We start from the raw sequence: 15,190 nt of genomic DNA, 5'->3' as shown, positions 1-15,190 counted from the left end.
GAGATAGAAAATTCCAGCTGGGGATCTCAAACTAATCTCATTACTACCTTTCATCCCTTTCTGTCTTCCCCAAGTCTCAAGGGTTCCTGGAGTTGCTTCTTTTTCTGTCAAATCAATAAAACATAGATGTTCTCAGCTTCTTGCAGCTTCTCCTGCTGGCCAAGACCATGTAAGTAATTAGCCGTTACCTAAGACTGTGCGGAATGTCAGCAAGCGCTTCCTCCTGAACATTAACAAGTTGACTGTTCCACAGAGCCCTACAGGTCTCCAGTGACAGGCTGCACATAAAAAGCATGTAGTCCTGTTAGCCCAGATGGACCTGATAGGAGACTCAAATGAGGATTAAAATGCTGAGAAAAGCAAAAGGACATAGAAGAGATTTTTGCTTTTTACCTAACATTTTAGGTTCTACCTCAAATGAGGCTAATGGCTGTTTGTTTCTTGAAGGGAGGAAGGGCAACCGGTGGATACCATGCCTCCAGTGTGCCCTATTATCGATACCTCTAAGGAATACCTTTAAGCTTTAGCTAGGAATACCTTTAAGAATTCGTGCTAGGGCCCTAACCGGTTTGGCTCAGTGGATAGAACATCGGCCTACGGACTGAAAGGTCCCAGGTTCGATTCCAGTCAAGGGCATGTACCTTGGTCGCGGGCACATCCCCAGTAGGGAGCGTGCAGGAGGCAGCTGGTCGATGTTTCTCTCTCTCTCTCTCTATCACTCTCTGTAAAAAATCAATAAAATATATTTTAATTTAAAAAAAGATAACCCACATGTGTATTCAGAATTCCCAAAATCATATTTTCAAAAGTTATCAAGTTAATTTTTAATTACATATACCTTCCCCACCTCTGACCCAATCTGCATTTCAGTGCTGCTGGTAGACAGAAATGGAAAATAAAGCGATTATTGTGCCCATTGAAGATGTGATAATGATCACTTTTGCATAATGAATAGCACCAAAATAAAAGCAGTTATTTTTTACATGTTTCACCTTGCAAGGCTAATTGTCAACAGGAGCAGTGGTGTTTTAGGCTCTTTCCATTTATTTGTTTAATGGGAAAAATTAGAACATGGGGCAAGGGGACCATTTTTTAATCTAAAACATAGTTACACAAGAAATACATATGTATTGTAGAGAACTAGAAAGCACAAGTAAACACATAGAATATAAAAATTACCTGTAATATCCTAGCATATAGAAATAACAACTATTGAAGTTTTGATTTCAGAATTCTTTTATACATATATTCATATATAATCCTTCATGTACAAAAAATAGGATTGTACTCAATTGACACTTTTGTTCCTTGCTCTCTTTTTTTAAAAATATACATTTATTGATTTCAGAGCGGAAAGGAGAGGGAGAGAGAGATAGAAACATCAATGATGAGAAAGAATCGTTGATCAGAGCCCACAACCCAGGCATGTGCCCTGACCAGGAATCGAACCATGGCCTCCTGGTTCATAAGTCGATAATCAACCACTGAGTCACACTGGCCGGGCCTTGCTCTTTTAATTTAATGGCATTTTGTGAATACGTTAATGGTATATTGTGAATATTGACCATATACAGTGAATGAATATTAAATACACATACACACACACTCACATAGATTTACTTTAACACATTTTACCAATCTTAACTTGGGCATCTATGATTTCTCCAATTTTTCAATGAAAGCCATACAGAAAAATCTTTGATCATATTTTTAATTATCCCCTTCGTATAGAGTGGGTCCATTTTTATGCCTTCGGATTTATATTTCTACAATGCCTGAGAAGGGGTCAGTATATGCTCTGAATGTGAAAGCTTTTGATCTGGACAGTTCAGCAGACAAGGTCTCCCCTTACCTCTCTCTGCTGGTAGAAAATAACACCAAGATATATTCACCTTCAAAATGTTGGCCTCTCTCTAGGGAATCCACCAAAATGGAGGCTTCACCAAGGTGTGGTTTGCCATGAAGACCTTCCTTACGCCCAGCATCTTCATCATTATGGTGTGGTATTGGAGGAGGATCACCATGATGTCCCGCCCCCCGGTGCTTCTAGAAAAGTAAGGGCTGAGATGGGGGCACCCTGATGGAACATGGCATTGCATGATCTGATTGTCTGCTCCTGGTTTTGCGGGATCTAAGTCAAGTGGTCAACGTAGTACTTGGTCTAGTGATTTGCCCAAGAGTCATTCTGGAGTTTTTTCTCCTCCAGCTTTCACATAGATATTATTATTAAATGCTACAGGCTCTCTCTCTTTCAGCTCCTTGTTCTGTCCTTGTTCCTCAGCCCCATGGTCTGACTCAGATACTTCTCTTTGTTACAGGGGGTGAGCTGCCTTTCTCCTAACTAATCCCGGTCCAGAAGGACAATGCTCCTGTGGACGTATCCCTTTCTCCCATATTATTGACTTTTTCCTTTTTGCTGAAATCATTCCCACTAATGTAAAATACTCTCTGTTACCTCTCATTCTTGAACAAAACTTTTCCTTTTCCCTTTTCCCCTTGAAGCCATCACACTATTTTTCTTTTTTACAACAAAACTCCTCAAAAAAATTTGTCTGTATATCTTCTCCTCCTAGTTTTTCTTAAGCCCATTTCACACACCACTCCCTCCTCCCACCCCATGAAACTGGTCTAGATAGGATCACCAGTGACCTTCACATTCCAAACCCAATGGTCATATCTCAGTCCTCACTTTTCTTAACCCATTATCAGCATTTGACATGAGTGATCACTGCCTTTTTTTTTTTTTGAGCCTTTCCACCCTTTTTGTGGTCAATGTCCTCCTTTGCTGACCATCGCTCAGTCTCCATTGCTCTTTCCAACCAAATTCCAAATTCTTAAACTTTGGAGCCAGGGCTCAGTCTTTGGAACTTTTCTCTTTATTAGCTGTGCTTAGTCCTTAGATGATCTCATCTAATCTCATGGTTTTAAAAATCACCTAAATGATGACTCTTAATTTATAATTGTCAATCTCAGCCTCTCCCAACTCTCGATTCAAATATTCCAACTGTTTATTCAACATCTTCACTTACACAGAAATGTAACAGGCACAAAAAACAATGGATATCCTCCCATTTCAAACCTGTTCCTCTCCCAGGCGTTCCCATCATGGGAAATGGCAACTCCACCCTGTCCCCTTTACTTCTGGTTTTTCACACTCCTCATCTAACCCACCAAGAATTCTCACCATTTTCATTGCTAATACTCTAATCTAACCCTCCATCATTTCTCACCTGGTTTATTTGAAATAGCCTCTCAACTGTTCTCCTTGCTTCCACCATTTTCCTCCCTATAATCTATTCACACTGCAGCCAGATTCCCTTCCAAGTGTAAATCAGATCATGCCACTCCTCTGCTCAAAGCTCTCTATTGGCTTTGCACCTCCTTTGCCCTCGCCTATAAAGCCCTGGATGCTCTGGACTCTTACTACCTCTGATTTTATCTCTCATCCTCTTCATCACCTACCACCCCCTTGATGGTTCTCAAACATGCCTAACCCCAGGACCTTTGCACTTGCTGTTCTCGTTATCTGAGATGCTCTTATCGAGCTAGATCTGTGGCTCAATTCCTCATTTCCTTCAGCCCCTGCTCTTATGTATCTTATCTTAACGGCTTTTCCTGCCCATTATATATAAATAGCACTACTCTCCATTCTCCCACCTTGCTTTATTTTTCTTTATAACAATCATTCTCTATTTACTATCTTTCCTCTTATATCCCTCCTCTAACCCCATCTGAATGCAGGTATCACAAGAGTGGGATCTTTGTTTTGCTATCTATTACATCCCTAGTGTCTAGAATAGTGACTGGTACATGGAAGGAATTCAATAAATACGAATTTGTTGAATGAATGAATGGATGAATGAAAGAACCATGTTACTCCATTGTTGAACCTTTTTTATTGGGTCAGTTCTTTCAGGATAAATTGCAAATTCTTTAATGAGGTATTCAAGTTTCCTCATGAGCTCACCCCTTTTCGCTTCTCTGGTATCATGTCCTGACATTTCCTGATAAGTGCCTCATGCAGATCCCCAAATGCTCAGGCTGTGGCAGGCTGCTGTGCCTCCATCCACACATTTCCCTCTGCTTGGAATGCCCTTCCACCTCCTTATCCTTGACTCACAACTCAGCTCAATTTCTGTCAAAGTTAGAGGTCCCAGCAGCAGCCTGTGCACACACTTCTATCATACCGCTTATCACACTTTGTCTCTTTATCTGGCTGAGGCACTAAACATATTTCCAGGAGTGGAAGAACTGGTCATATTTATTTAGGTATTTATAGCCCTAACAAAATGCCCAGTGCATAATCTGTGCTTAATAAACATATGTATTTCATTAATAATGAATGAAAATAGGAATAAATCAGTGACTCAATGAATAATTTGATAGAGAAATGGCAATTAATAGTGTGATGGGGGAAGCAAAATAAACACTAAACAAGCCATTAAAAGAATGTGCATTTCATATTGTTTGGAGTCACTTATTACCGAAACGAATATGCTCATATAATTCACAGTTGCTGAGGAAAGCATTATAACAATGAATATTCTTAGAGATCAGGTTAGTGATAACCTGAATAGATAAGAGAGGATCATTATATTCAAGGAGGTCTGATTAAGGAGGCAAGGGAGGGTAAAAAACATTTTAGGAAGCTTTTAATCTGAGCTGGTACCAAAATAAAATTCCAGGGATTAAGGAGGTTAGGTTCAGTGATCTAGAAAGGTTAAGGTAACACTCCTTCATTCTGCAATGGTACCACAAAAAGAAGATATTTTGTATCTCTGTGTAGAAACTCACTCTGAGAGCTAAGAAAATTGGTCATATGGCTTCATTCCCAATAAGTAACATCTCATTCCCCAAAACTGGCTTCTGACGTTTGAAGATCTGCTTCCCAAATTGATCAAATCATTTTCCTGATATGTTCTTGCCATCAGAGTCATCTTTGCCCTTGGGATTTCCATGACTTTTATCAATATCCCAGTGGAATGGTTTTCCATTGGGTTTGACTGGACCTGGATGCTACTGTTTGGTGATATTCGGCAGGGCATCTTCTATGCAATGCTTCTCTCCTTCTGGATCATCTTCTGTGGCGAGCACATGATGGTAAGAGTCAGAACCTCTCGGGGAAGGGACAGTGGCTATGGCAGAATAAATTAGTGGCTACAGGAGTGAATTCTGGGATCAGGCTCTCGGTTCCAATTTCTGCTTCACCACTGGTTAGCTGAGTGGCCTTAGGCACGTGACTTAATCACTCTGAATCTCAAGTTCCTCATCTATAAAATGGGATTTGTGTATAGGATTTTTGTGAGATGTAAATGTAACATACTTAGCAGGGAGTAAACACACAAGATTAGCGATTATTATTATTTCTTGTCCTTTGGCTTCTGCTCTGCATATCCCCAGGACCAACATCACCACCAGAGAATGTAGTGTAGGCCCAGCTCTTTCCAGCTGGCAATTTGTCCAGGTGGCCTAGTAACCCCTCTTACCCTGAAACGCTGTCCTCCCTGGTCAGTTTGCATAGACACCAAATCGTATTTCAAGAGGAATTGACGGCACCATGGATAAAAATAAGAATGGTGCCGTCAGCACGTTGTGGCTGAAATGACACGCCAGCTGGAGCTTGGGCCCCAGGTCAAGCACATGGGCTTCGTGGTTGGGTGGGCTGTTTGTGAATTCCATGATGGTTTGATCATTGCTTCCGAAGCCGTGCAGCCCTTCCAGGAGAACAGTGAGAGGAGAGAAAGGCTTTGCCTACTGCTAGGGGAGGCTTGAGGGTTCGCCAGCAGTGACACATGGAGAACGAGCCCTCAGCAGCAGGGACAGTGAGTGGAGTGGGCTCAGGAGCAGCGGCCGGACAGTCTGCCAGGGTGCACTTCCCAGAGTGAATTGGTGTGGACTGTCCCGCCGGGATCCCAGCCTGGATGTAAACTGTGTCTTTTGCCTTTCTCTATTTTCTCACTTTACTCGCCTTTATTTTCTTTTGTTTTTGTGAAATTGTTTTAATGAAGTATATTTTTTAAATTTTATTTTATTGTTTAAAGTATTACAGATAGTAGTACATATGTCTCCTTTTTTCCCCCCCATTGACCTTCCCCTGACCTCCCCCACCCCCCAGTGTCTTGTGTCCATTGGTTATGCTTATATGCATGCATATAAGTCCTTCGGTTGATCTCTTACCTCCCCAACCCCTACACTCCCCAGCCACCCCCCTTTATTTTTTGTCTTTTAGTATCTTTGTACATGTATCAAGAGGAACCATTCCTGTTTTGAATAAAGACAGGGAAAACATGGATTTATTTTCCTAACTTTGAGACCTCTTACATTTGACATAGTTGAATACCTTAAAGCCTTTATTCAGTCCTCTGGGGACCACCCCCCCTTATCAAACACAAAGAATAAGTCACATAGGAATTTAATTCTAAATGATTTAACCTATAAGGCCTTTCTTTGTGTTCCTGTAGCACCCTGTTGTTATTACTATGAGAGTTTTAGGAACAGATTTTGGTCTCACCCATTCTCAAAAGCCTAGAGTCTGACACGATGTTTGATACACAGCAGGTTGTCAGCGAGGATTGTTCGAATGACTGACTCACCGATAGCATTGTTTTGCTCTCCCCATCTTTATCTCATTTCTCCACTTGGCTTTCATCAGGATCAGCATGAGCGGAATCACATAGCAGGGTATTGGAAGCAAGTCGGACCAATCGCTGTTGGCTCTTTCTGCCTCTTCATATTTGACATGTGTGAGAGGTGAGCAGATGCCTGTGGGACTCTGGGCTGAAATGCACACCAGCATGTCTACTGCCCGCTCTTCAGGAGGAGTTTTCAAAAGGGAGAAGGGTAGTTGGGAGCCTGTGGACATGGTCACATCCTCAGATAGGGATTGAGATTAAATCAAAAGTAAAGCTCTTTATAGATGCAAATGATTTGGGCTGATTATTCCTTTTTTTAAATTGTATTTTATTGATTTCAGAGAGGGAGGGAGAGGGGGAGAGATAGAAATATCACTGATGAGAGAGAATCATTGACCAGGTGCCTCCTGCACGCTCCCTACTGGGGATCGAGCCCACAACCAGGGCACCTGCCCTGATCATGGAATCAAACCGTGACCTCGTGGTTCCTAGGTTGAGGCTCAACCACTGGGCAACACTGGCCGGATTGGGCCGATATTCTTCAAACTCTTTTTCTATTTAAGTCCTCTGTGACATTTCTAAATACACCCTCCACCCCTCCAGCTGAAAAGCTAAGACTATATAGAAAGGAAAGTGCTTCCTTTGCCTCTGTATTAATTGTTTCTTGCTTTTCCATCTCATTTCTCTTTGTAGAGGGGTACAACTCACGAATCCCTTCTACAGTATCTGGACTACAGATGTTGGAACAGAGCTGGCTGTATCCTTCCTGGATAGTCTCAGGGTTTTATTTCTTCCCATAGCCATCTGATCCCCAAGATCATTTTCTAATGGTGTTCTCCATATGTGCTCAGCCAGAGCTTTGATCCTTAGACCGAAGATAACGGCACAATTAAAGCAAATAATGAAGGAATTAATGCTTGCTTTCAAGCCTGGGTAAGAGCAGGCAAAATAAGGAGATTGCAGCACGTCCCTGCGGCGGAAGCATCAGAATTGTTGGTCTTATTGCACCCTGTCTAAATTATCTATTCCACCCTTGTTTACTGCAGACCAAAGCATGACTAGCTTTTCCCTGGAGCCATGGAGGTTCATTTCTCGGCTCCTTGTGGGAGAGCCAGTTTCTGAATTCCTCTGTGTGTGAGACTTCTTACAGTGACCTTGGTGTGCTGGCATACCATGCTGCTGCTATTCATTTCTGAGACCAAGAGGAGATAAGGCTAAGGTGATTAGTTCCAGAGGCGTTGCCCAAGGCCTCTGTTTGGTTGTATAAACTCTGCCAGAGTCATCTTCATGAAGCAGAAGTGACGGTATTAGCTTATCCCTTTTAAGATGCTGGATTTAAATATTTTATCTTCCCAAATAATGCGTTAAATCCTTGGGGAGAAAAAGACTCTCCTCTAGAGAGGGGAGAAAGGCTTGAGTTGTATTCTTTCCTGATGTATAATATCTTGTTATGTGCTGGCCAATATGCTTTGCCTGGCCATGATATTTATATTGGCTTCGGAATATCACAAGAAGTCTGTGAGTACACTAAATCTGTGAGCTGCATATATACTGAGTGGCCAGATTTTATTATGACCACCCTATCAGTACTTCATTGACACTTCCAAAAATACTGAATATTGAAAACTTCCTAAGCAAATACTCTCAAGGTTTTATTATTATTATTTGCATAACTAATTCACTTCATTGTACTGATGGGGTGGTCATAATAATCTGGCTGGTCATAATAACCTGGCCACTCAGTGTGTGTGTGTGTGTGGGGGGGGGCCCAGTGCACAAATTCGTGCACTCTAGGGGCCCAGTGCACAAATTCGTGCACTTTGAAAGGAACTGTGGCCTGTGAGGCTACAGTAGGCACAGGGGCGGGTCTTGGCCCATCCTCCACACCCCTGCCTGGCCCCTCCTGCTGCAACCCCCTGTCCCCTGTCTACCAGCAGCCCCACTCCCACTACTTCCGCTCCCATGCGCTGATGCCACCGGCCCCGCTCTCACCCACCCGCTGACAGTGAGGCAAAGAATTTTCAGTAACCACCAGAGGCTCGCCCTGATGACAGCAACCGGTGCCCTGCTTGGTCTGATGCCCCTGCTCACCTGCTCCAACATCCCACTGCAGCCGACGCCTGCCATGTTCCGTGCTCTGCCGCCTGCTGCTGATGCCCACCAGTTCCACGCGTGCCCCCTGGTGGTCAGCACACGTCATAGCGACCGGTTGTTTGGTTGTTCTGCCATTCAGTCTATTTGCATATTAATTAGCCTTTTACTATATAGGAGATTATATATAATATATATAATACGTATATATATAATATATAATACATATATAATACTTATATATATATAACATATATATATATGTATATAATGTCACATCTACTCCAGCCCTTTTGTTCTATGATATGATGGCAATTTAGGAAGGCAAATAACATTTAGAGTCCTGAAGCAAATAATTATGTATTCCAGGGTACTATTGATTTTAGGAAAGAAGGAAAAGCTTCATTAAATATATTATTTAATGAAATATACATGCTGAATCCACACGTATTAAACAATTGTTAAATATGTAACTTGGGGTAGAGTTGTAGCAGAAAGGAATTAAAGGTCAGGGCACCTGTCTCCCGAGCCAGCTCACTCTACCCCACTCAGTGGTTCTCAGACTGAACTTTAAAGATAGGTCTTAAAGTCACCCTGCTTGGTCTGAAAGTATATTGCTACCCTCTCAACCCCCACCTTGGCCATGTGTCCTCCTGCTCCCCGTTCCATTTGACACGATAGTTTTCGTGGTGGACAGGAGATTGCAAACAGAACTTCACACCTGGTTTTACTTTAAGACCTTCATTCCCATGGCCAGCCTCCCTTAGCAGCTGCTGCACCCAACCCCACACCACCCGCTCCTATTCCAGGGTATTACAATCACCTTCCAAAAATCCAGAGTCTAGCCCAGTGGTTCCAGACATGGTTATTCTTGGTGTCCTATCCCTTGGAAAATCTGATTCCATATCCCTGCAGTGAGAGACCTGGGCTATCTGTATTTTAATTCCTCTGGTGATTTTAATGCAGCTGTCCACTTGATCAGTATTATGCAATCAACACCTAATATTTTAGTGCTTTTTAAATTTATTGTGTATATGAACCTCCTGAGAACCTTGTTAAAAGACAGATTCTGATTCAGAAGGTCTAGGGTGGGCCCTAGAGTCTGCATTTTTAACAAGGGAAGCTTTGTTTCTCTTCTTTGGCTTAGAAAGCAATTTGGAATGTTTCTCTCTTTGCTAGATTTGTGGCAGAAAACCTGCCTCACTGACCTTAGAACCAGGTTTTAATATTTTATACCCCTGAAAACTACCTACATATTTGGAGAGAAAAGGTATTACCAATGGAGCTGGGAGAAGGGCTTGTGTGCTTGCCTGCCCTGCTGTTTCCTTCACCGAACACCATCAGATGGCCTTCATCATCGTGGCTGGGATCTGCCTCTGCCTGTACTTCCTGTTTCTGTGCTTCATGGTATTTCAGGTGTTTCGGAACATCAATGGGAAGCAGTCCAGCCTGCCAGCCATGAGCAAAGTCCGGCGGCTGCACTATGAGGTGAGCAGGTCTCTTGGCTCATTCAGGAAATGGTACTCAGTATCCCCTGCTGCTGTATAAACACACACACACACACACACACACACACACACACACACACACACCACACCCCACCCCACCCTACACCTGGAGATGGGAAGCCTTTATTTCAAATACACATACACATTGAGAGATTTGTGTGTACTAGAGGATCTCTGGGAAAAATAAGAGGCTAAATCCTACACCGAGAGGCATGTAGCTGGACTATCTAAATTTTGGAGTTTTCTGAGGGTATAAATGTATTTCTGTCCCCAGTAAGGAGTAAACTTGTCCCACAGGTTTTTCAGCTTTGGGGTGGAATGTAGGTACATGCTCAGTGGGAGATTTGAGTTTGATAGACTTGGGATTTGGCTTGGGGTGAGGCATTAGTTAAGGTTCCCTTAAGACTGGGTGGGGTTCAGCCCAGGTGATCTGATTTGCAGACTCAAGGAAGCCACAGTTCCCCCTGAAATACCCAGCAGATGCTCAGATAGAGTTCAGTGATCTCTGTTTATAGATTATGTGCCTCATTCAAGAGAAACACTCAAATCTCTAATGTGGGTAACATGTTCTTGATTTCTCAAGGATCCCTTTGGGCTCACACCCAAGAGGCTGAGCTTAGAAACATGGACCTAATTCCTCTCTGAAGAGAGAAACAGAAACGGCAGAACCACAGGGTTCCCATATGCGGTGGATCTTCAGAGGCATCCCTTCCCCAAACACAGGTTCTCTTCAACCCTGCTCTCAGAAACCAGGGGCACTTCTAAAGCTTTGCCTGTCTCTAGAGCTAGAGTGACACATGAAAAAACTCAACCGAGTCCACTTGATGTTGATTAATATGCACGTTTCTTTTTGTTCACTGGAGCAGAATTTTATTTCCACTGCAAAAAAAACAACAACTTGGATTTGGTAACTGAACCCTTGCAGAGAAGCATAACCAGCTTAGCAAGGAAATTAGCAGCCTCATGATGTGCTGTGAATATAATTTCCCAGGCTCTGGTATTACTGTTCCATGAGAGATAAGCACATAGGACGTATTTGGCCCAAGACATTTTTTTTTCCCTCTGCAGGAGAAAGGTTACTATGTGAAATTATTTCACTATCACTCTTAGGGATTTGGTTTTATAGATTTCTTTAAAATTCACTTTTTAGAGATTTATATATTGAGATAAGGATTGATGGTAGCTGGTGGAATGTTAAACCACTCTTTCTCTCTCCTAATAGGGGCTGATTTTCAGGTTCAAGTTCCTCATGCTTATCACCTTGGCCTGTGCTGCCATGACCATCATCTTCTTCATTGTTAGTCAGGTAAGTGGACCCTGAGAGGTCAGGGTGAGACTGTCCCTGGAGAGGTGCTTCTACTCTGCACAGAGAATTCTGCAGAGCTACTGGGAAAGGAGCAGGGAAGCTCTCATGCTGGGCAGCAGAGCAAGCCATGTTTTCTAGGCTTCTTTCTGGGTCTTGTCATTATCCGGCCAGAAGTGGACTGAATTTTCCCTTTCAGTACAGGGGCAGAAACAGTTGCTAAGTAAATTAACAGCCTGCAGCCAGATTGAAGAGCACTTGCTTCATTTACTTCAGAGAATAAACTTTTCAAGCCCTGTAACAGAACACCAGCAAGCAAGTATTAATTTGATTTGATCCTTATCTAGCATTAGCGTAGGTCCTTTTATAGGCCATCAGCCATTCTTTTTAATAATTCTATTGCCACTTAAACATGAAATGAAATTCAAAAGTCCCCTTATCTCTACTGGTTATTTCCAAATCTCAACATTTTGCTGTGCTTCAAAATCTTAATGCGAATTATTTTTAAATATTGGTATCTTGTTTTTGGAAGTTACTATTTACATCTAAAGTATTATGGATCTATCATTTATCTGAACTTCACAGAAATCCTACGGGTAGGATTTGTTATCCCAGTTTGCTAGAATATGAAATCTAGTGGCTGTAGAGACATATCTTACCTAATAATAAATAAACATGTAAATTGACCGCCCCTCCACTATGCTCACCAGCCAATCAGGAGAGTATGTAAATTAACCCAACAAAGGTGGCGGTTAATTTGCATACGTAGGCACAAAGTGGTGGAGTGAAGACTAAAGGCTCTGGCCAGAGTGAAGGCCTGGGTCCCAGGTGCTGGAGGAAAACTGGTGCCAGCAGCCACGGGAATCTCTTCATGCAATGGGCCTCTAGTCCTATATATATAATGTTTTCCACTTGGGTGGGACTATGGATGGATTACTTAAAAGTTCTAGGTTCAATTTTCTTATCTGTTAAATGGATGTAATAATAGAACACTGTAGAAGGTGGCTATAAGGATCCCATGAACTAATGCTTGCAAAATGCAGGTGTTGTGAGCAGGCAGGCATGCCTTATGAATAGCAAAAAGTGTAATGTTGTGCTAAAGGACCTGGACTAAGTTAGGGACCAGAACCCAGACCTTTGGACTATTTTTTTTTTACCAGCTCCTCTGCCATCCCTGTAAATGTTAGGCATGCTCTCAGAGCCTTAGGGCAAGACTTGCCCCGTTCTGCTAGCAAGTTTCCTTCCAGTACAGGGGCTCCTAACTTTTTGTACCATGAACCCCTTGGGTACACTGGTGAAAGCTATGGATCTCTTCTTTGAATGTTTTTAAATGAGTAAACTAAAAAGCTTTGATTTTCAAAGGGAATCCGATAGATAGATGATATATATGTACAACTATACATAACTATAAGTGTAATTGATATGAAAATGTGATTTCTATTGGTAACAAAATTATAAGCAGTGCTTCTATTATGAGGGTTTGTTTTCTCTAGTCATAGTTGAAAGAAACAGTAACTTTCAATTAGAGACTGGTGAAAACAAAGCTAGCATATTTTTCTCATTTCAGTTCACGTACCCTTTGAATTCCATTAAGGACACCAAGTTAGGAGTCCCTAGAGTTCTGCTGGCCATGCCCACTGGGCAGTGTCAGTGTTGCTCCTGAAGGCTGAAGTGAATGTGGGGGGAAATAACGAATATATACGTATATATCTTCATAAGATCTGTGCACCACATCTGCTGTGACCTACAACAGTGCTGTGCTTGTATCAGACTGTTTGTTTATAAAACCTTGGAAACTTCATTCTCCACTCCTGATGCAGTGAAAATATTTCACATTCTGAATGAGTTTTTTATTCACCTAACTGAGGCTCAAACAAGTTGTGTGGGAGGCCCGACTTATCCCTTGGCTGAGTCCCTCCTGTGACCAAAATGTTTGCAGCCCTGCAGTGCCTTGGTCATGTGCTTGTTAACACAGCCAGTTCTGCCAGGCTAAGAGAGCAGCGTGCACCACTTGGAGATTCGGAACCTCACGTAAGATGAGCTGAGAAATAAAAGGCAGTACCAAGATATGCTCCCAGGAAGGGCACATTTGGTTCTAACACGTGCTCCTGCCACTTTAGAAAGCTGCAGTCAGTCTCCCACAGCCCCCTCCCCCTTCCTCTCTTGTCTCTGCAGAGTCCCTGCTCCCAGAAGTCAAGAAGGGACATTGGGCTGATGTTTAAGGCGGTTATATGTTGTCCGAATTTAACCTTGTACATGTTTAATGACTGCACCTTTTTAGAGCAAAGGAGGTCAGTCTTCCAAGGAACAGAGTCTGTGGCTTTTCTCTTAAGAAAAAGATTAATATTCCATCGCCCCAGTATTTTCTAACACAGCTCCAGCCTGTGGCTGGCTTTTTATATCTGCTGTGACAGTCGGTCCAGAGTGGATTTGAACTCGAAAGGGGTAGCAATGAGGTCTTTTGGATTCCATTAGCTGCTCACATTCCTCCTGCTGGGTGGCTTTTCTATAAAGGTTTATTTATAGATTTAAGACGTTTTCAGGCATAACTCTCAGTGTCCCAGGTACTGTATTAATAGAGTGATCAGAGGATTTATTTTTTAATGTCATGTTGGAATGTTTCAGCAATGAGCTCACCTGAAAGAAAATCTACTGGGTAACTTTTTGAAATAGATCCCAGCCTTAGGTAAAAGGAATTTATTAAAACTTCCATTATACACTCGGGCTTGCTGGGAGAGCTTGCATTTAAGCCCCTGAAATATAATGCGAGGGGTTCTCGCCAGGACATTGAAGCCGGAGGCCAGGAATGAAAGGCCGTCGGAAGCTGTGGAATGCAGTGACCTTGAGGCTTTGTAGCTGGGCACTGAGGTGCAGTCTTTTAACGCCTGCCATTTTAATGGCCTCAGTCGTAGCAACCGAGAGATGGCGCATCACAGTGTGGTATTTTAGCCCCTTCCCTCTGGAAAAGAAAGAGGCGTTCCATTTAGGGGTGACGAGCAGTAGGGAACAGAAGTGCAATGCAGGGGAGAAGGTCACCAACCTTCACTAAGGGAACCCCCAGGTGCCTGACACGCAGGTCAAGCCATGAGCAGCAAACTCCCAGAGAGCCTGTCCCCAGCTCTTCTCCTTTTGTTTGTGTGATCACTTCATCCTGTTACTTGCAGAGGAAATGTTTCCAGGAAGAGAGCCTGTGTCTGGGATTTGGAAATCTTGTTGTGAAGTGGAATGCTGGTTGTCAAGACTACTGGGTGTAAAAGGATTTGACCTTCACTTGGCTCCGGGAGTATAATTGGGTGGTTTCACACAAAAGTAAATTGTTCAAATGTTAAATCAGGAAAAGCAGGAACCTTGAGAAAGAGGATGTAGACAGAGGGGAGATGATTTTCTCTTTTTGTTTTTTGTTGGGGCTACCTGATTTTTCTCCCCGAAAGTTAGAGCGGGGTGACTGTCACCTCTCTGCGTTGGCATTAATGAGATTTTTGGATTTACAAGGCGCTCTGTGGAGGCTGCTGATTGTGGCGCATGGTGGTGGGAATGTGCTCAGAGCCCAGGATGGCTCCGGCATGAATAATTGAGGGAGGAGAGGGGAAAACACAATCGAGTCCCCAACAGCAGAGTGACACTGTATACAATTTATTTATGCAAACAATTCTTTG

General features: G+C 42.7%; 1 protein-coding gene across 1 annotated transcript in view; it reads left to right on the top strand.

Annotated features, from left to right (window-relative positions):
- Positions 1 to 15,190, top strand: part of WLS (wntless Wnt ligand secretion mediator) — a 62,007-nt gene that overhangs the window by 33,245 nt on the left and 13,572 nt on the right. Inside the window, exons 4-9 of the mRNA XM_006766911.2 lie at positions 1,918 to 2,054; positions 4,932 to 5,100; positions 6,653 to 6,750; positions 7,326 to 7,389; positions 10,068 to 10,211; positions 11,454 to 11,537. Coding sequence (XP_006766974.2) covers positions 1,918 to 2,054; positions 4,932 to 5,100; positions 6,653 to 6,750; positions 7,326 to 7,389; positions 10,068 to 10,211; positions 11,454 to 11,537 — 696 coding nt within the window. The remainder of the gene's footprint in view (positions 1 to 1,917; positions 2,055 to 4,931; positions 5,101 to 6,652; positions 6,751 to 7,325; positions 7,390 to 10,067; positions 10,212 to 11,453; positions 11,538 to 15,190) is intronic.

This window comes from Myotis davidii, unplaced genomic scaffold (assembly GCF_000327345.1).
Source record: "Myotis davidii unplaced genomic scaffold, ASM32734v1 scaffold122, whole genome shotgun sequence".
NCBI lineage: Eukaryota > Metazoa > Chordata > Mammalia > Chiroptera > Vespertilionidae > Myotis > Myotis davidii.
Note: the sequence above shows the minus strand (reverse complement) of the source record. Positions and strands in the feature narration are given on the sequence as shown.